Source organism: Dromaius novaehollandiae, chromosome 3 (assembly GCF_036370855.1).
Source record: "Dromaius novaehollandiae isolate bDroNov1 chromosome 3, bDroNov1.hap1, whole genome shotgun sequence".
NCBI classification, from domain to species: domain Eukaryota; kingdom Metazoa; phylum Chordata; class Aves; order Casuariiformes; family Dromaiidae; genus Dromaius; species Dromaius novaehollandiae.
In genome coordinates this window covers 121,807,248-121,829,290 of record NC_088100.1, presented here as the reverse complement: position 1 = coordinate 121,829,290, position 22,043 = coordinate 121,807,248, and the positions used below count along the sequence as shown (strand labels likewise).

At 38.6% G+C, this 22,043-nt stretch overlaps 1 protein-coding gene across 13 annotated transcripts in view; it reads left to right on the top strand.

Annotated features, from left to right (window-relative positions):
- PLCB4 (phospholipase C beta 4) overlaps positions 1 to 22,043 on the top strand; it is a 216,200-nt gene that overhangs the window by 143,124 nt on the left and 51,033 nt on the right. For 12 of the 13 annotated variants that reach the window (XM_064510009.1, XM_064510003.1, XM_064510008.1 and 9 more), the window contains 13 exons: positions 8 to 65; positions 4,759 to 4,867; positions 6,711 to 6,921; positions 7,542 to 7,635; positions 8,289 to 8,368; positions 8,824 to 8,908; positions 11,526 to 11,616; positions 12,541 to 12,636; positions 14,157 to 14,257; positions 15,932 to 15,967; positions 18,979 to 19,120; positions 19,777 to 19,861; positions 20,079 to 20,203. In XM_064510009.1, the coding sequence (XP_064366079.1) occupies positions 8 to 65; positions 4,759 to 4,867; positions 6,711 to 6,921; positions 7,542 to 7,635; positions 8,289 to 8,368; positions 8,824 to 8,908; positions 11,526 to 11,616; positions 12,541 to 12,636; positions 14,157 to 14,257; positions 15,932 to 15,967; positions 18,979 to 19,120; positions 19,777 to 19,861; positions 20,079 to 20,203 (1,313 nt within the window). The remainder of the gene's footprint in view (positions 1 to 7; positions 66 to 4,758; positions 4,868 to 6,710; positions 6,922 to 7,541; positions 7,636 to 8,288; positions 8,369 to 8,823; positions 8,909 to 11,525; positions 11,617 to 12,540; positions 12,637 to 14,156; positions 14,258 to 15,931; positions 15,968 to 18,978; positions 19,121 to 19,776; positions 19,862 to 20,078; positions 20,204 to 22,043) is intronic. The other variant, XM_064510012.1, reaches the window with a different exon arrangement.

Genomic DNA, 22,043 nt, shown 5'->3' with positions numbered 1-22,043 from the left:
TTTTCAGCAATGGAGACAAAACTGATTATTTAACGGTAGACCAATTAGTGAGCTTTCTAAATGAAGTAAGCTTTTTCATACATTAACTACCATACCAGTCTGTCTGCAGTGGCTTGCTTCTTCCAGTCTTTCCATTGCATGTATCATGCCATTATTTGCTATGCTTCTTATCTGCTGATCTTTCCATGATGGTAACATCCAGGTGCAAAAATCAGCTCCAACCTTATTTGTTCTTGTGCTTTCTACGTGTTGGCTTTGCAGATTGCATCTGTTAATTACCTGTGGTTGTGTTATGTTGTGTGTTATGTATGTTTTATGTATTTTATACTGTTATATTCAGTGCAGTTATAGCTAAAATACTTCCAGTATTTTATTATAAGCAATATATTTTACCTATAGGCCACTGATAAATATAGCTGCTAATCCTTTGGAATAGTAGAAAAAAAGAAGTGGGCTTTTATAAACAGTGGTTTTATTCTTCACTCCTTTTCTTTTTTTTCCATCTCTTACAAATCCAGGGATTGAGAGGATATTTTAGGGCCTTGTCTATGATTTTTGAATTACTATAAATGTTGAATAAAAGGAAATATTTTTATTGCTGTATTTCCAAAATTCATTTGTTGGCAAGAGTATTTACTATTTCTTAAAAATATCATGAGTGTGAGAAGTATTTCAATAAACGGTGGTGTTCTTTTCTACTCCTAGAGCACAGTAAGTTGCAGAAGACTGATTCATTCAGAACTGCAACAACAGCAACTGCACTATGTGAATTTGACAGAATATACACTTGAAAAATAAATACATTCTCCCTGGTTCTATACCAATAGATTCTTGGCATCAGGGATACGGGGAATTGTTTTACTTCTGTACATGAGCTTTTAGGGACCAGGTGCATTTACCAAAAACCTCTCTGTCTAAAATAATTTTAGTATTTATACATCTATTTTATGTATTTCATGTATTTTTGATACTACTGTATGAAGATTTAAGCAGTAAATTCCCCTTGCTTTCTTTTTTTTAAGTAAGGAATGCATGCCTTATTCTTCATGAAAACAACTACCTGTAGGAAGAGTATTCAAAAAGAAAAGATAGTGAGAAGATTAGCAGTTTCGTCACTAATGGTTACATACTTGAGGCCTCAGTTACTGTCCACGTAGTTCCCTCTACTGCCCAGTGTAAGCATATGCTTAATGTCACTACTGTGAGATGTTCTTTTACTGTAATTATTTACAAAGTTCAGTGTCTAAATGTTTGCAGGACTCAGGGTCATAGTTAAGCTATGCCATTCTTGCTCCCGCTTTGAGAGGAAGAAAGAGTTAAATTGTTGTTTAAATTGTGAATGATCCTTTTAAATTACTTCAGCCCCAAGCTGACTTGCAGTGATAGACTTCATTGCTTGAAACATAAAGCCATGCCCTCACCTTGACCTATATTTGCTTCTGGGGTTTTTGTTGTGTGTGTGTGTTAGTCATGAGTTCAGTAATTCCTCGTTTTTCAGTAAACTACTATTTCGACTTTATTTTAAAATTGATTTATGTGATCCTTTTAGTTTAAAGTGTACTTTCTGGAAGCTCACACTTTTGAAGTGCCAGCAATTGTAGGAACTTCCTGGCTGTCTCCACTGTCTCTTCAGTAAAAGCCTAAAGTTGCAGTGCTGTGCTCTCAACTTTGTATGGTTTTAGCAGTTGTTTGTCAGAAGTCTTATTTTATGGGCAAGATTGAAGATCTTGTTCCTTACATCTTATAGACATGGCAGGTTTTTCAAATGGAAATCATATAGTTGGCCCTTTAGTTGGCAAATGAAGCTGGAGAAAATTAGTCAAATTTATGGAGGGGGACACACTATATTTTTTTATATTTTTATATATATATTTATTCATAGAGTGGGACACTCGCTCTGATGACCTGAAACCCATGTCGTTGGCTCTATTCTGGAAGTCTTTAGGTTTTGATATAGACTTTAAGGTTTTGATCATGAATTCAGAGGCACTAAATGACCCGGAATCTCTCTCCTGATATGATCATTTTTATCCCCTTGACATCTGGCCAACACTTCTCCTATATAACAATAAAAATCTTTTTATATTTTCCAGCATTAAACATCACCACTAACTGGAGAAGGGAGTTGCTTGGCAGGGCAGTTCTTCATGAGAGCCTTCAACCTAAATTATTTTGAATTCAGTAACCTCCAAGGCATGCTGCAGAAGCTGTTAGTTCTGTGGGTTTTTAAGGCAGTATGAGGGTATGTTTCTGGGTAGGAGTGGAAAGTGAAATGCTTTCCTGGAGTTTTCCCAGGCAAGCTCCTGTCTCTCTTTGAGTTTTAAATGCTACTGGCTGACAGCTGATTTAATTGCATATCACTGTTAAAGCATCTAGGATGTTTTTAGAAATTTTATTATTGTCAAGCATTGAGTGTTTTGCCTAGGTCTTCTCTTTTAAAGTCAAATTTTAAGAAAAAAGAAAAGTTATAGAAAAACAAATGAGACCACTGCTATTGAGATTTGCTTCTGCCATGCATTTGCAGCAATAAATTTTAAGCCAAGTAACTGTCAAAGTAGAAATTCAGTAGTCTGACCAGAACTCCTCCCTTCTTCTGGGAAGGAGATATGAGGACATCCTTTTTTGTTTTTTCTCTCTCTTTCTCTCTTTCTCTCTGCATTTCCACAAAAGGAGACTCTTCTTATTGCTGCACAGGACAAATGTAAATCAACGGGGCATTCTTTCTGTGCATGCTTTTGGATGGTTCACCTTCATATGGTTAAGAAGGTCTAGTGGAAGGATGTCCTTCCAGTATAGTAACTAGAAGAAGCAAAAGCAGCTACATTGGACATATATGATTAGTCCTGAGGCACATTGTCTTCTGAAGGGAACTTTGTGCTTTTAGTATTGGTTAGCTTTTGTGTTACAGCTTTCTGAGTCTTCAAATTCAGGAGTGCAGAACATTTCCTCAAGAGATGTCCTAAATATATTTATATTTTTTTTAAGTCACACCTCATCACTTGTCAAATTTGTTTTATTTTTTAAACTAAGCATAGAGACATACTTCTGTTCAGGTTAAAAAAAAAAAAAAAAAAGTAATAATGATCATTAAGAAGAATATCTTGCTCTTAGCTCCATACAATAACTCTGAGACACTGTTTCCCAAGAGGAGACTTTTTTGCTTTATCCCATTTATTTTCTTCCATTTTCTTATGATTACCTGTGGAAGAAAGAGTGGGGAAGAGCTCTCTTTAGTAAGAACCTTCCTTCCTCTTTTTTAAAATCCTTTGAAGTGGTATATTTTCACTAATGGTATATAGCTTGTCATTTGTCACAGTAGACTGTATTGTTGCATGCAAGTGTTGTATTGCTGTTGTGTGGTGCTTAGCAAGTTATGTCCTGCATCCAGCTGCTTTCATTTCATATTTCATCTGAGTTTTATGTACATATTCAGATAGCTGATCTGTAGTGAATGTAATTGCTATACTTCAGATGCTGCAGACTGTCAGTGGTGTTACTTGAAAGATCCCTCCTTATTTGCATGTCTATATTGGCATTGGCTGTAATTTCTTGAAATGAGTCAAGCACAGGCACTAATATATTGATTGGAAGAAAATAGATGACGTTGCTTATTTTCAATTGTATATTGAAAAAAAAAAAGTCAAAATGTTTACACATAAGAAATTACAGCAAATGCTGCTGTGCCAAGCCATATAAATACCATCCTGTCCACTCCAAATTATTGATCACCAATATGGGGGTGGCCTGTTACATTTCTGAATTCTGCTTAAACTACAGCTTGAAAACTTTGCACTTACCGGGGTAAAAGAGTATTTTCACAGTCATATTTATTTCTTTACGTTTTATTGCATCTGCTTACATGCCACTACTCAGTTCAATTCTGTTTTGTTTTGTTTTGTTTTGTTTTAATGGAGAATCAGGCACACGGTGTGCAGCTCTAATCTGGAATGGAAAAAAAAACCCCAAGTATTACATAGCACACTCTAAAATGAAACCTTAAAAACTCTGAATTTTAGTAGTGTATTAGAAATCACTGCTAAATTGTATCTTCGACACCTAAGTATTACATATATTATGAAATCGCAATATCATAAATTATTGTGAATGGAGGAGATGATACTGTGAAGTTTCTTAAGTCTTACATATTTTTTCTGAGAACTTAAGCTGATTTTTGAATAGCAGATGAACAATATTTGTATAATTCACAAATAATGAATAGTTGCACATTTTTAAATTCAGGTTTCAAATTCTGTATTTATAGTATAGCTTTATTTTACTTCTAATTTTTACTTTAGCTATAGATGTTGCAGAAGACATGCATTTTTGCGGAGGTGATTACAGTGCCATCAGTCAAGTCTATCAGTTTACATGACCTACAAAAATGATTGGGAAGAAGAGAGAGAATTTACGAAGAAGAGAGTTTAGCTATTTATTTTCAACATTTCATTGGCACGTACACCACGTGCAATCATTATTTTCATGAACAAGCAACAGTAAGACCAGTTATACGATTACACTGGACTCTTTGGAAGTATTTCTAGAATCAAACTGCCTAGGTTTCTTATGAAAGATAAGTAAGGTTTGTTTTCTGTCTAATGCTAAAGCTACCATTGGATATTCTGTAAGTTTTAGTTTTTGTTTTGTTTTGTTTTTTTTAAATGTCCACTTCTTTCTTTCTCATCTGCAGTAATGAAATGCTCTTGGATGATAGCCATGTACTACATTGTTTTGCTGAATTCTCTTGTTTTCTAACCTTAGCACCAGCGAGATCCTCGGCTGAATGAAATTTTATTTCCATTCTATGATACGAAAAGAGCAATGCAGATAATCGAGACATACGAGCCAGATGAAGACTTGAAGAGTAAAGGTAAACAAATGGGAGGAAATTTTACATCACCGGTCTTTAAGCATTTGGACAACATGTTCTGAAGCATCTGACTTCTGAAAAAGGAGCTTACAGTCCTTGTGGTCAGCGGGCAAGCACTTGTGTGGCCACCAGGGAACTAGATTGGGAACCTGATTTGCTGAGAAATATCTCCCCCTCAAAATCGGTGGTTTTTCAGGAGATTTAATTCCGTGATCCAAGTTACGGCATGGCCACACAGACAGCTGTCCTGATGCAAAGTGGGAGAGGCTAACACAAGTTTGGCCTTGAGTAAATGGAGGACAATGTGGGGACTCCTTCTGCCATCAGGGCCTCATGCATGTGGCCGACTACAAAGCTGTTTAGGTATTGTAAAAAATGTTACCGTTCTCCACTGGATAGTCATTTAGCCTTCTTATACTGTGATTCATTTACTACCTGAGGGCAGCAGCCTAGCTTGCAACAGAGTATTCTACATGGATGCGTTGCAAAGTGTTATGCTATCTCTGAGCAAGAAGATTACAGACCACAACCACTGTCTGCCTGGAATGCCCAGCTGTGAGTTTTTTTCCGCTAGACTCACTGCATAGCATCTGAGAATCATTTTGTGCTGCCCCTTTTAAGTTCTCAGTGATCAATGAAATAAAAACACTTTCAAAGCTGGAAATTCCATTTTCCCCCCTTTTTCACCTTCTTCCAAAACTCAGAAGCAGCTGAGAGGATTTGAGTAAGACTTTCCAGAACAGTTCACCTTTGGCTGACACACACCACGGAAAGCTTAAGCTCCTCTACAGGATTTTTCAGAAGGCTATGAGCAAAATAAAAAGCAGGATTATTGGAGTTCTCTGTATAAGAGAAAAGGTTGCTGTAAACACAATAAAATTAGGAGTGCTGTGACCTGTGGCTTAGAAATAGCTGAGCATCCATATTTGACTTTAGGGAATGCAGTTTCCAAATTAGTGTCAAATAATTATTCTTTACTGTGATTCTTTGTGAGTAATCCCTTCTTCCCTATCCTTTTTTAGCCTCCTGGCCACTTTAAAAACTGATACTGCAGTACTGATACTGATTATCTTACCTTCTTTTTTCATTGAAATTTATCCCTTGATTTTTTTTTTATACTTTATGAAGCACATAACAGGGAAATATAAGAAAGATATTGCAGATTCTGTCCTGAGTTAATGTACTGTCCCACGTTCACATAGAAAATGGCTTGCTTTTCATTGTAACGGAATAAACTACTGCAGGTATTTCAAACAATGAACTTGGAAGTATCTTAGATTTTCCATGCTTTGCAAATGAACACACGTGAGCGTCTTCAGGTAGGTCTTCACTTGTTTTTGCCAGCAGAGAACAATCTCTAGGCATGCTGCAAGCTGATTAACTGCAATGTAGCCACAGTCAGCGCAGGATTAAATATCAAGCAGAGGGGAAGAAATCCCATGTAAGACTATTAAAAGTAAACTCACAATTTCTTGCTCGCAAAGTCCAAGAGTCTGAAACCGTTGGAGTATTCTGAGGATATGTCACTACATACTTGCCTTGCTCACGTTCTCTTGATACCTTAGGTTGACTATTGTTAAGTGCTGGAGACAGGATACTAAGCTAGATGGAACCCTAATTTTTTCTGATATAGCTATTCTTATTTTCTGGGAACATAGTAGTAGATTTTGCACCAGTGACACAGTTCCTATTTAGCTTGGAGTACTGGAAGAGGGAGCCTCTGTTTGCTCGCAAAAGCTTGCGTAGACATAACTTTGTAATAGGGTTACCGCTTTGATAGGGTTTGTGCCCATTATAAATTTCTAACAGTAAGTTGTTATCCATGCTTTCTTCTTCCTTCCAGGTCTCATATCAAGTGATGGATTTTGCAGATACTTGATGTCAGATGAAAATGCCCCAGTTTTCCTAGATCGTTTGGAGTTGTATCAAGAAATGGACCATCCTTTGGCTCACTATTTCATCAGTTCCTCCCACAACACATACTTAACAGGCAGGCAGTTTGGTGGGAAGTCTTCAGTGGAGATGTACAGACAAGTGCTTTTGGCTGGATGCAGGTTGGAAGCAGTAGATAATAGTGTTTAACATTTGTGAATCTTATAATTAAGTCTACATAATATTCCTTAGTAGTGATAAGTTGCATAATTGAATGTATAAATTAAAATGTGTGATAAATGAAAATAGACATATTTAAGGTACTATTATTCTCACAGAAAAACACCCCAAGATAATGTATGAATTGGTTTCAGGAGATGGGAGATGGGTTGTGATAAAGACAACAGAAGTTTGATCTCAAAATGAAAACTGAAGAATTTGAGAGGGTTTTCTGCCTTTTAATTAAGAAGTTTATGTGTAAATGAGAATCAGTTCATGATTTCCTGCTTAATTTCTTGACATACTCTAGCATGTCACAATTAACCATGGAAGAGAATAAATAATGAATAGTAAGGTACTCAGGTGTGCATATATTCTCCCGTACATACTGTATTTAAGGTAATACATCCAAAGTTATAAAAGCAGTCTGAAATTACACAGATACAGCTTAAAAGGAATAATGTTATGCCTAAATTTGCTTCGTAGCTACTGTTCCTGAACATCACCGATCAGAACTTGTCCTGAGTAGCTTGCCTGTACTGAAACACTAAGAAAGCTGATACAGTTTTTCTTGGGTCTTTAGATGCGTTGAGCTGGACTGTTGGGATGGAAAAGGTGAAGACCAAGAACCAATAATAACACATGGAAAAGCAATGTGTACAGATATTCTTTTCAAGGTAAATGCCTGACCACTACATCTGAAAGTAAGCCCAAATAAACCCCCCAGGACAAGAATCAGTGCAGGGCACCTTCCTCTTCTCCACACCCAGCTGCTACTCCCTTGCGACTGACAGATCTTGTTGATAGGGTGTCTCGTCTCCAAATCTTAAGGCTCTTTTCTGCCATGTGTCATGCACCCCTTTTTCACTTCCCTGCAGGAAGCAGGCTCTCATCTGTTGCCCAACCTTCCAGTCTTTCCACATCCTGTAACTCTTGCTCAACTGAATAAAAATCCCCTCCACTGCCTATGAAGTTTTTAGTTGTGGAAGCAGCCTGGAGATGTAGGAGTTACTCTTGGAGTTGAAATCCTTCCTGGCAAGATGAGGTGGCAGATCTGGGGGTAGCACTGATGGGTTGTGAGTGGAGCAGCCGTCTTTGCTGCAAGTGCGGTGAGCACTGTCAGGCACTGAATCCGGGTCGTTGGGGGATGTAGAGAAGAGTGAGCGTAGATTTTTTTTTTTTTTTTTTTTTCCTGTTCTGGTTTCATTTGCTACGTTTGAGATTTAGCGCTCTGTTTCTCAGGGTGGAGTATAGGACAAAAAAAAAATCTCTTTCAATGTGATTGTAATTTGATCTGTTCTAATTTGAATCCTGTTGTTACATTTTAAAGGATGTAATTCAAGCCATTAAGGAAACAGCATTTGTTACATCAGAGTATCCTGTCATTCTTTCATTTGAAAATCACTGCAGGTATATAGCGTATCCCTTTTTTATTTTTAATAGTGCAATGGATGAAAAAGATGATATGCTCAAAAATACTGTAACTTGAGAGTATTTGAAAACTGTATAGGGGTGTGCAGATACATTGGATCTCACTTGGAAGAAACTGTACGTTAATATCCTAGTCAAGCTTTAGCTGGCTTAAAAATAGCAATATTTTTATCTGTGGTAAAGCTGTGAAGTATATTTGGACGTTCCATTAGCTGTGTGGTATTCAGTTCATCTGCTTTCTTGGTCTTTAAATTCATGTGTCAGATAATAGGTTTTTATTGACAGTTTGTTTACAGTAAAATAATAATTTTCAGTTGGAAGTGGGCAGTGTATAATTTGGGATGCCTAAATTATTTTAGTGTTACTCTCTTTTGCTGAATAATAGTGATTTCTTTTTTATATATTTAAAAGTTAACTGATGTCATATTTTCCAGCAAATATCAACAGTACAAAATGTCAAAATACTGTGAAGATCTTTTTGGAGATCTCCTGTTGAAGCAGCCTCTAGAAGCCCATCCAGTATGTTATTTTCTGCCTTTGTTTCTATTTTTTATGTTAGCTGTATCTGAGAGAGAGGATAAACTGGGATTATATTACCTATTGTGGGAATGCTGTCAGTTCCTGTCCTGTGCTTTCAAAAATGAGTAGCGATTTGGGGTGTCTCCGCTTTTTGATACAAACTTGTCCTTATCTGGTTTGTTTAATCTTTTCTATACAGGGCTCGGGCGAGCAGCCTGGGGAACTCCATCCCCTTGATGTGTGACGTAATATCAGCTCCTATATAAAATACACCACATACATTGTACTTGTTGGGCATATGTTACTCTGAAATTGCCAGTCACCGTTGACAAACAATTATGAATTGCATGGTCTCATTGGAGAAGGATGCAGTACCTCTTGTTTCAGCTGCACTTTGCATGCTTCATACTCTAGATCAGGCTCGGCAGGCTAGGTAGCCCCCACTACTCCATTAAGAATTAAATTAAGCACGAAGAGTTCCCTGCAGTCTCACTTAGGCTATCAAGTGCACTGTAATCTGCATGCACTTCACCCTCCTGCATGGCAGGAGGTAACAACAGACACTCCTCCACAAATACAACATTTGAGGCTTTATATCTTGTTATCCAGCGCTTGCAGCTACTCCTCCAGGCCTTCCTTAGTCCCGTGAACAATTTGCTCACTTCATATGCCAGCAGCCACCAAAACAGTGAACAAAACAGTGAACTGCTCTTCAGTGCTGTGGGAGACTGTGACAAAGAGCGCTCTGCCTGACCTCTCAGCTCCTGACCCTGTGAGCCCCTTTAAAGAGGCCTCCTGTCATCAGCATCTTCAGGGCTGTGCTTTTCTTAGCTTCCCTTGCATGTGGCAGGGACAGCAACACTTAAGGCTGGGAGAAAATCCGGTTGTCTCTCTAAAAAGTACAACCCAGAGGGAAAAAAACTGCGGTATTCCCCTGTGATGTCTGTAATACCTTGCCATGCTCTTCGGAAAGACTTGCTTTCAGCAGCTTTAGGCAGGCCTAAAGCAGAGCCAGCCAAAGGCTACAGTGCTACTACCTCAGGCCCCAGTATTTAGCTTCAGCTGCCTGCGCTCCCTTCTGCATTTTGTCTCTGTTCCTCCTCAGGGGTTCATTCGGTCCCCAGCCCCTGGCAAGGCAAATGTTGCAAAGACATCCCGGGAAACCTGGAATATGTATTTCAGGAGCACTTGTTTGCTAGTGCCTCAACTGGCTGAGGAGGCAAGACCTTAACAGAGACATGACACTGGTTGAAGTGGATTTGTTTTTTAAATGAAAGCAAATATTTGTCCAAATGGGTATCTTGCTCTACCCTATGCTTGGGGATGCTGACTAGCATCCTTGGAGGCCTAGGGATAAATGATCTCTGTGGCACTGACATCTAGTGGAACTACAACGTAAGTGGTCTCAGGAACAGCTGCTCAATGTGTACTCTGTCATCAGTGAGCAAGCTGCACAACTCCCACGACTGAGCTAGCCTGCTGGTAATAGATAGTTAATACCCTTCTGCAAGGAGGTTTGCACCCATTATTGTGGCAGGGTTTGGGTTGTTTGGTTGGTTTTTTGGCTTGGTTGGTGTTTGTCATCTCTGCTTCTTGTACTTGGGTTTCAAGTTGTGGTGGTTGGTTCTTCCATTTCTTCCTCCAGAATTGTGCTTCTGCCTCGCTCAGAAAGTCGGATTTAAGGATAAGAATATCTGAATATTTCTTCTAATAATTTTTACTAGTCCTGACAATATTTTCTAGTCCCATATCGCTCATGCTTCACTGGGAACCAAAGTCCATTATAACAGTAACTCCCTACATAATATTCTTAGCAGGCCTCAGGTGGAGAGGGTACTACATACAGTACCCAAAAAAATCTATTTCTTAGCTTCAGACTGATGTGATGAAGCTTAACTCAGAGGATTTTGTACTTTTTCCCTTTTCTCAATAATGTTTTTTCTCCTTCCCCAAATTGGAACAAACCTTTTACTCATACTTACTGTGTATGTGATATTTGCCATTTGGTGCATTTCATAAATACTGGAGACATGGCCCTGTAGCCCTACTGGGAAAAAACAGTCCTCATCACTTAACTAAGGTCTGGGTAGCGTTTTCCATTCACCAATGCCACCCTATTTTTACTCTGTAAAGTACTCTGTAAGTATGTGTGGGCTGCCTTGCTTGCATTATTACAGCTTGAAGGGACCATAAAAGGTGAGTTATTTAGAGATCGAATCATAAAAGGCTAAACTGTGACTTGGACTATGTGTCAAGCACAGGGAGAGAGGGAAAGTAGGAAGTCCTCTGATGAAGAATTGCCGGCCACATCCATGCCCTCTGCTAGGCAGGAGACAACAGAAGACATTTTGATCAGTGTAGCTGAGGATGGCGTAGGCTGGAGAGCAGTGTGCTGATTTCAGCTGGCAACAGTTACCTGAACAGAGCATTCCCATGGAATAGGGAAGAACAGAGGAGATGGTATTACTCCAGTCACACTGCCTTCCGGGGTTGTGCCTGGGGTGGCACTGCTTGCTCACTGCCCAGTACCATTGCTGTCCTAAAGTCAAAGACCAAAACAGGGATACAGAGAGGTCCAATAGCTGTTACTAAGGCTTTTTTGTTAATTATTTTACAGCTTGATCCAGGTAAAGCCTTGCCTTCTCCTAATGACCTCAAAAGAAAGATTCTCATAAAGAATAAAAGGCTGAAACCTGAAGTAGAAAAAAGTAAGTAAAGCTTGTCAAGTATTAAATTAAACAAAAGTCCAGACTTGAGATGAATGAGCCTTATGTTACTAAACTTTTCAAATTGCTTGCATTTCCATGTTGAAGAATATGTGTTATGAATTGTATGTAAATGACACTTTGTTTGCCCTTGCGTTTCATATGAACGCTAGAGTCTGGGCCTTGATATCAGCATGTAGTGTAGATAGACCTAGAAATGTAATCCTGGGACTTTATCAGATTGCTGTTCAAGCTAAAATATAACGGAGATATAATCTCTTGTAAATTCTGCCTGCAGTGGTATGTTTACATTGCTGTGTTTTTCCAGGATAAGCAAAAAATGAAATGGAATTTCAGATTGCTCTTCTTGCTATTATTGCCAGTTCTGATACTTATCTTTCAATAATAATAATGTTGTTATCTTAGTTTCCAGTATGGCCATAGTGATAAACCCTGCTCCTTCTCTTGCCAAAGATAAGCAGGCAAACCTTCAACTGACTTCAGTGTTACACTGATGGTGTTCATACTGTCTAACTGAAATGCACACAGGAACACAACTGAAAATCCAAGCTCTGCCTCCATTTGAATATGGTGCATAGATCAGTCACAGAAGAGAGAGTTGTCCGCTTATTCTTTGAAGAAATAATGTTAGCTACAAAGGCCTTTGAAGTCTGTGGAGGTACTTTCCTTAACTTCAGTGAGCTTTGGTTACAGCTCTTGACAGTTTTTCAGAACTAGCAACAGTCCATGTCTAATGACACTCTTATTCTGCAAAATTTTGGTGCTAACTGAAAATTTGATCTTGGAGTTCCCATTAAGTAAAAGTAGATCTCAGAATCAGTATTATTTATGCTTGTTTTCATGTATTTCATATTGCTACAAATTGTTTATGATGTGACTAATTTCTTTTGTTTTTCTTATAAACAGAACAGCTAGATGCGCTGAAAAAGATGATGGAGGCTGGTGAAACAGCTGCCCCTGTAAATATCCTGGAGGACGATAATGAAGAAGAGATAGAAAGTGGTGAGGATTTCGTAGAGAACGCCTCTCAGAACATTGCGTGTTGTAAAACAGTGGGCTGGCATCATCAACTAGCATGCCTGTGTTACCTATGCAAATCACATGCGTGGTCTGTGGCAGCAGCAGTAAGTCTCGACTCAGTGCAGGACCATTTATGCAGAGCTCCAGCCCCACCATCTCATCTCAGATGCTGTAGCTGCTTCTGGTTCTGTGGCAGGCTGTGGTTGGCACCTTGAGCATTGAATACAGCTCAGGTGGTCCAAGTGGTAGTTTTTAACTTATTTTTCAGAAATCGTATTGTAGCAGCAACCCAGTCAGATTTTCACTGTGTATGTATGTGTGTACGTGACTGGGAGGCTGTGATATTTGCTTTGGAAACAGATTTTGTCACTATTTTTAATGCTTGTGTCAACATCAGATTGGACTATTGCATTATGCTCTATATGGATAACATCAGGGATAGGATTTTTCGCGCTGAACTTCAGATATCGTTAGTGTAAACATCTAGAGCTGAGCCAGTGATGTGGAATGTGTTTATGGCCAACAGAGAAAAGTAGGCATTTCTAGGATATGATTCACATGGCCTGTTTTTAGATGGCCACCTTCAGATGAGGTAAATCATGCAGTGCCTGCAAACGTCTGTCCCAAGACTGGCCTATGACCCATTTCATACTGAATGTCCGACCTATAGCCAACCCCTTGGTCCTTGATTTCTTCGTATCACAAAGCTGCTGCCATTGCAGTCAGTAGAAGTCCTCAGAATAGACGCTCTTTATGATCCAAATCTGTTGTCTGTCCTTGCAATGGTGAAGAAGCCTGAAGCACAAGGATTTTTTGGAAGGGCCTCTCAATATCTTTCTTCAGATGATCCAGGAGCACAGAGGACGTGCTATTTGGCAGGCTGAGTCCCACTTGAAATGAATACTTCTAATAGTGTTGTTACAGTGTTGTGTTATTAATTACATGCTAGACTACCAAGAGACTCAAATAAGTATTTTCCAAAATTATTATTTAAATCCAAATAAATCATATACTTAATGATTTTGCTTTTGTAAGAGGCCTTATTATCATCTTTGAGAGCTCTAATTTCTTATGGAAAATCACCTTAAAAATAAATTTAAAGGATCCTCTGTAATAGGGGTGTGTGAGGAAACTCTAAAAACACACATTAGAAGTCTGGACACCAGCAACTTTTTACATCTTTATTTAAAGAACCCGTCTTCATTTCTTGTTTGTTTCCCTAATCCCATGCTTTTTCACAGTTTTGCTAAGCATATTAATGATTCTTTCAGATAAATGCTGAATAAAGTCTCCCTTACTAACCTTGCCAAAGCCCTAAGAATCTCAGGCCTTTGCTGTAATGTACTACTAATGCTTGGAAACCTAATGCCCTGAATTTTCCGTCTGTTTAAAAAGATCTCCCAAACCAAAGCTGTGCATTAGGCTGTCATTTGTTTCATCTCACACACAAAAACAGCAGCTACTGTGTTTTTTGCACTGATCCTTCTTTTTTTTCTGTGCAGCTGACCAGGAAGAAGAAGCACATCCGGAGTACAAATTTGGAAGTGACCTTTCTGCAGATGATTATTGTCAAAAAGAAGCTGTTGCCATCAGTGTCAAAAAGGTGGGACTGCTTCTTATATGTATTTCTTTAGAAGCTTTTCACAGAGATAGGTATAGAAGACATTCTATTTTGTGGAAGCGTCACATGTTGTCAGAAGAGTCGAATACAAGCTTTCACTGAATTCTTAACCCTCAGATTCATGAGGACACAAAATTTTATAGCCCAAAATAGCTCTCTGCTTGTTCAGGTGGAATACTCATTGAGGAAACAGAGTCAGTACATAGGAAGACAGTGCACAAGAAGTAGAGATTTTCACCAGAAATACTAATTAAAGGCTGCTAACAATTTCCTGCAATCCTGTCTCTGGTATTTTACTTTGCATCACCATTTCAGAGCTTTCATGTGGGGAGAATATCAGTTTCCTCACTCAACAATGCTTCCTTGCAAAGCTTTATCCTGTGTCTTCATTATAGGGATACCCTGGGTCATTCTTTATTGGTTAATTCTTAGGGTAGATTTTCCCTTCCACCTGCAGCAATACAGGCAAAGTAGGAAGATTGTTCCCTGGTGGGGCAGTGTGGCAATGGGGCTATACCAGGGAGCCAGCTGGCAGACAGGATAAGAGTGCTTTTTACTCCAGTGGTATTTGATTTAGTACAGTTTATCAGTCTGTGCTCAGTAACAGAATATTACTTGTTATAGCATTTGACAGTAATTAAGATACAGGGCACTGGAATTCAAAACTAAGCCTGCTCTGGCACTGAAGGCATTAGAGCCGCTTGCTACAGAAGGAAGCATTCAAGTGCTGAGGTACCTTATCAGATCATACTGCTCTGTCACTCAAGCATTTGTGGTCACTTCTCTCCTGCCTGGCTACCTTTGGATCTTATTCCAGATGAAGTATCAACAAGGGAAATCTTTTTCATGACACAGATTGCCCATGGCAGTATGTCTCTCTTTAGCGGTACCACAGAGACATCAGACCTGCCTGCTTGGGTTGTCTTTCAGTCTGCATCCTTGGTTCTTCGAGACTTTTATGGATCCTCCCACTGAACTGCTGTTTAACTTGTTTGCTCTTGGGCTAGTTTCACTTACTAAATCAGCAGGTGCTTAACTACCTAAGCTTTTTTTTTTTTTTTTTCCAGATTAGTCAGTCATCCTCAGCATATGCCCTTGGGTAATTTCTTTGCTTCTTTGCTGATCAGTGACTCGATCCTTATTCTTTAGGTTTGTACCTTCAGTGCCAAGTCACCATTTAGCTGTCTGAGATTCTGAGTAGTGACAGCTTATAATTGAAGGAAGACAGCAGAGATGTTCGCTTAACCACTGCAAGTAACATCTTGAGACAGGCCTTTTCCAAATGTGGGCATTTAAAGCACAGCCTGCATATCCAGATGATCCTTTGTGCTGTCTAGGTGTGTCATTCTCTCATTCTTCTCTGAAACTTCCTGTCCCCGGCATCTAGCGGTTGCAGTAGTTCAGACTTCACCGTTTAGCATTCTCCCTCCTATTCCCACTGCTGGCCAACAGCTGAATTTCATATTTTGTGTGCCCACATTTGAAAGATACTGCAACTTTTTGCAAGTTTTTGTGACAGATGAGCCACACAATAAAGTGGAAGAGGTTATACTTTTTGCTAAATACATTAACTTTTTGAGGATTTTTTTTGCCTTACTTATGAGTATTTCATACTGCATTTTCTTTGGGTAATGTATATATATTTTTTTCCCTTAGGCTGTTGAAGATTCTGAGCAAGAAAACAATAAAAAGGTGACACATAGGATGTTACATAGTTTGTTTTATTGCTATATATATAACATAAATATTACTTACCATGCATTCTTAGTGGTTTAACAATTTTATGCACAGTTTCATTGCACCTACAGAATATTTTTGAAAGTCACTTTGCCTCCTTTTCTCCTGTAGGGTTTCTTCTTCTGCTGTCCTCTTATACTGGGGTTAGGGCTGTCAGAACATACAACACTAATTGGGGACAGCCGGGAGTGCATGACTTGTCCCTGCTTAGAAACGTCTGTTCTCAGTGCAGGTACCTACCTCTAAATGCCATGCACTGGGAAAGGGCAGTTCCTTGAGAGGTGTTGAGATACATTATCCCTGCTTCTTCTTTCCGCTTCCCTTACCTTGACTGCACTTTGTTTTCCTCTTTCTTTTTCCTCCTTTTCCTTTCCTTTGGGACTTCTGTGTTTATCTTCTCCCAAGAATCCCTTCTGTTAGACTCTTCCCCCTCCTTCCACTCTTCTCCTTCCTTCTCTTCTCTCATTAAAACTGCTCCTGTTCCTAATCACGCTTTGTTTCCGTCTGTTTTGTTTTCTGAGGGGGTTCTGCTTTTTTTCTTGGGGGTAGGAGGAAGAAGCAGTAGAATGGAAAAAACCTAGCTCTCAACAACTTTCACCCATTGTTTTCTCTAGCCCTTAAAAGGATGTGCTGTTATAACCATCCCTTCGTCTCAGTAGGCTTTAAGAACGTCCCATCCTACCCTTTCCTAATTCATAGTTTTAAAGTCCTAAATCCTTTGATGTGAACAGTGCAGAGAGATTAGTCCTTTAACTCTAGAACTTGTGTGTCAGTAGGTAAGTAATTTAAATTGAATGATCAGTAGATTGTTTTAGAGCATTGCCATGGAGCTAGTGTCTCAGTAATGTAATCATACAGCTGCAGGCTGCAGGGTACTGTTGTCTGGCACTAAGGCATACATAATCCTCTTCAGCTTCCTTTTCACCGTGATTCATTACTTAGATATCTAAGGGTCAAGACAGTAAAATATGATTAGCAATCCTAAGCAGGCAGCAGTAGGCATATTAAAGGATCCTGGTTTTTAGAAGATGTGTGGTCAGTTCTTCCTAAATACTGCCTTTCCAAACATGGAGACACTGAAAATGACTAGTTACTTTGAAAAACTTTGGCCTTAATTTTATCTAAACTTTATTAGCTAAAATTGACCTAGGAACGAAAAAATGCCTGTACTCTACTAATAAAAGGATGCTGGTGTTTAACATATTTAGGGGACAAATTTGTGAATCCTCAGTATGTGAATTCCAGAGAAACAGTTGGGTTGGGCTCTAGCGAGCAGCATTAAAATGTGGTATCAGTTTGATTTCAGAAGCCACTGGAAGTTTTGATTCAGTCTAAAATGCTCTGTAGACAGCTGGTTTCCTTCTGGTAACTAAACTGTTCCAGGCAACCAGTAGATATCAGCAAATGCCATTCCTTGTAACTGTAAGTACTCAGAGGTCAGACTGTATTCTGGTTACGTGAGTACCAAAGTGATAACAGGAGACTGGTATTTTTTCTCATTCTCCTCTCATTGGCTACATTAGTCTTATCATATCAGGGCCTAAATTGTTTCATTTCACATGTAGTTTGTTTTCTTAAACTTGTCAGCAGTATGTGGCAGGTACACGTACATGCCCACAATACTGACAAGTAGATTCACATTTCTTTTTTTCATCCCGTGAGTAAATGAGTTGCAGTAGTGCAAGTGCAGTGAAATAGGTGGTTCTTCCATGCTTTTATGCTGTGTTAGGCAAACTGAGGCTCATTGCCTGAAAAAGGGCTTTGCCGTGCTTGTGGTTATCCATGGTTTCCTGATACAAGAATGGAGAAGAACTTTCAGACAAACATTTACTGCATTCTGAAAATAAAAAGCTGACTTGTAAAAATGTTTTTTGAACATATTTACTACTACTTTGGAGAAGTACACTGTCTGCATACAGAAGGTTAGGTTTTTTGGAGGAGGGGTTTCTCATTTGTACGGTAGGTCATGTGAGAATACAATCGGGGCTAGAGATTTCGCTATAGGTTTTGTTTAGGACTGTCTAATGACTAGTGGCTTAGTAAAAGAAGAGTTATTTTGGCTTTGGCACTTTTTTTGGTAGTTGGTGCAGGCCAAGTAAAATGTTTACTGGTAAGAGAACAAGCAAACGAGTTTGTGGGAACAATGCTGTGAACTGGAAGCCTTGCAGGGTTTGCTTAGATTGACAGAAGTCTGTCTTTTTCTTTCCTTTTTTAAATGAAAATAATATGTTTCTAACTTATTTAGGGAAAGTAAACATTGGACAGTAGATCCACAGGAGAACTGCTTTGTATTGTGGGTTTCTAGCAGATCAGATAACTGTGGAAAATTTTTGCAATTCACTTATAAATGTACTGCATCCGTATGTGAATGATGGAATCAAATGTTATCATTCTAACGGGCCAGGGGTACGAGCTTGGTAGCCTGCCTCTTGTGGGTTTTGTGATGTCTGTCAGTCCAACGAAGGTTGCAATCACTGTGTTCCAGTTTGCTTTTATTAGTAAAGATTGCCAGTTGAATCAGTTTGTGTTTTGACGTTGACAAAGTTCTACTCAGTACAAAGTGTGTACTGTCCCCACAGTTGCTCTCAGAAAATGTATATTAAATTACAGTTTTCAGGGGTTTGCGTGACAAAGATCACTATCTCACAGCATTGTTCAGTCCATTTTAACATTAATCTTTTATCCCAAAGTTACATTACTAACATCATGTAACATTTACCCACTACTTAGGATCTCTTCAATCATCAGTCCTCTTGCATGCCTCCTGTAACATGAGAGTGTGTTTGGTGCATATATCTGTAAGAAAATAGATTTAATTTGTGACATTAAATTTCCACTTTTCTCGTATTATTTTGCATTTATTTTAACTTTCTGCAGATTTGGGTATAGTTTTATATTACGTTGGAAATTCCAACAATAACATTCACACACACAAATAGTGATTATTCTTTTAAATGTGTTTTCAGGGTTTAGTAACTGTTGAAGATGAACAAGCATGGATGGCATCTTACAAATACGTAGGTGCCACAACGAATATACATCCATATTTATCAACAATGGTCAACTATGCTCAGCCTGTAAAATTTCAAGGTTTCGATGTAGCAGAAGGTAACATAAAAGGTTGAATGAAATTAAAAGTATTTGTCTGCTTATTTGAAGTACTTTTTAATCTCTCTGTTTCCAGAGTTTAGAAATGGTGTAAGATTTTTATAGCGTAATGACTTTCATCTATACATTTAAAGATATCTGTTTCCTTAAATACAAAGTTAGCTTGTTATTCCATTGGTCGTCCACATGGAGTCACTAAATTACTGGGAGAATATGAAGTTGTTGAGAGTGATTATATTCTATACGCCTTTCTGACTAAACTGCTTTTTTTAAGTTCCTTTTTCATTAACGTGAGGTGAGCATGATTGCTGCAAAGGTCAGCAGTTAGCTTATGCTTTCATATTGCATACTGGAACATTTTTCATGTTGTTTCATGTTATCTAGCAACATTGTGCAGGCTCTGAATCACAGTTTTGTCCTAAAGAAAAAAGGAAAATTTTGTTGATTCTCCCAGGAAGTGAAAGAAAAAGGCAAGTCAGAAATATTATTAAATTTATCTTCAGTATAATTTGACTCTACGAATGACAGATAATGGGGAAACAGACCAGTATTTGCAGTACATCGTTGAATAGTATATCCTGCTATTATGTATGATGCATGATTGTGAATTTTGATGCATCATTACAGCAGCATTTTAAATGTCTTTTCTTTCCTAGAACGCAATATTCATCACAACATGTCTTCTTTCAATGAATCAGTTGGACTAGGGTATTTGAAGACCCATGCAATTGAGTTTGTAAAGTATCCTTTTAACTATTTATGGCACTTCTCTACTAATGCTATAACTAAACAACAAATGTCCACTTCATTTATGATGTTCCATGTCTATAGTGGAACAAAGAACATAGCTCATAAGGTAAGGAATAGTAAGAGTAGTGTAAGAAATATTGAAGATACGAGGATATGACAGTACATTGCTATGTTGTTTTTATTTCATTTTCCTTAACAAATTATACAGTTATAATAAACGACAAATGAGTCGGATATACCCAAAGGGAGGCCGAGTGGATTCCAGTAATTACATGCCTCAAATTTTCTGGAACGCTGGCTGCCAGATGGTCTCACTGAACTATCAGACCCCAGGTAAGCAGCGACGACCAGTGAACCTCAATTCTAAAGAATGGCTTGGGCAGTAACTCTCAAACAGATGCCCTGGATTTGCTTCTGGCATTTTTTGAGGAAATAGACATATGGCTAAATAATATGGCGTGTGGGGAATTACGGAAGCGTAAGAAAAGGAGCAATAAAAAAAGCTATGTATAGAACAAAAATTCAGTCTCCTTTCATGGAAAAATAATTGACAGAGTACTGTAATTTCTCACATATATGATAATTAATATTTTTATTAATAACATTGCAGGGAAAACATTGTTTTTGCAAGAGACAGCTTTGCCACAGCCGGGTGCATTTCTCCAAAGTAAAAATGAAGGAATGTGCAAATTAAGATAGTAAAAAGTAATGACTATGTACCACATACATTTCTAGACCAGTTTTTGTCAAGTGTGAGAGTAACATGTTTAGCATCAGGGAACGGGGTACGAGAACTCATCTTATATAATGATGCCAGGGAGTGTAAATGATTCTCTGTGACATAAACCGAGAGGAGATCTAGTGCCCCTGTTAAATGAAGGTGTGAGTATAACTAACAGTATTGGGATCTTTTTTAATGAATCTAGGGAATTCTTCAGCAATATACGTAACAGGGCAGTTCTTCCATTTTCTTCTAGCTGTGATAGTACCATTATTTTTCCTTCCCTTCAGTGATGTCTTTGGTACTGTAGACATTCCTAAAGAGCATACCCCGAGTTCTCCCCTGCAAAGCTTTGTGCCTCTGCCACCAGTGATTTCTAGCCGAGAAGGCAAGAGAAAGCTTGTACTGGAGTACACTGCTTGTAAACTGCTCCACTGGACGTGATGTGGAGGTTGGAGCAGAAATACCAGCTTCGCTCTTCTCCCAACACCGCCTCTGTCCAATGCATGTCATTCTCAGCCCCTTTGTATTGCAAAATGATGGTGTTTCCTGTATAATTGGAAATGAGCAACTTTCCTGTGGTAGTCTTCTATGATCCAGCCATGCTGGCAGGCTTAAGAATAGTTGAGGAAATGGAAGTTAAGGCTGCTGTAAGGCTGCCAAGAAAGGAGAATAATAACCATTATAAGCGTATTCAGAGCCCTGTGTTTAGTGCAGCAGAGGACATACAGAAGAGATTTGCAGCCTTTAAAGATAGAGTCCGTGGGCAAGAGAAGACCTGTGTTATCACTAAAACCAGGATGTTGTATTCTGATGTAATTGGAAACCTGCAGGAAAAGATTATTTTTGTTAGGTTTGGGATTTTGGGGGGAGGGGCTATTATCTATATTTGTAGACAAGTGCCATAATAATGCATTGAATGAAACTCAGATGCTCCAGATTTTGAAATTAAGCAATGCTCCTGTGATCTCTGTGGTCTCTTGTTGTGGTATTTCATGGAAATAAGCTCCTAGAGACCCAGTGCAAGATTCATCTCACCTTCTTTAAGATAGCAAGATACAGACATCTTCCTCAGAGGCAGTTGTCTGCAGTCATTGGAGAGAGAAGTACACGCTTCTCAGACGTGATTCATCTGGTCTATTTTAGATGTCTGCCTTAGAGTAAGATTAATTGTGCTGTTTAAAGTACCTGTATCCCTCCATTATTTAAAGCAATTCTAGATCACTAGTTCAAATGGAAATATCTCTACTGTAGATCTGAAAAGTTAGAGGAGAGGAATCCTATCCCAGGCACTTACATGACCACAGTCTGGTGCTTAGACTTCAGCTTGGTTGATAAAGCTGTTACTACTGTGAGGAAATATAAGTTTGCCTGTTGCTTCCTTTTATTTCTTTTGTATATATATATGTGTGTGTGTGTGTCTATGCACATGTGTGTTTTATATGCATTAAA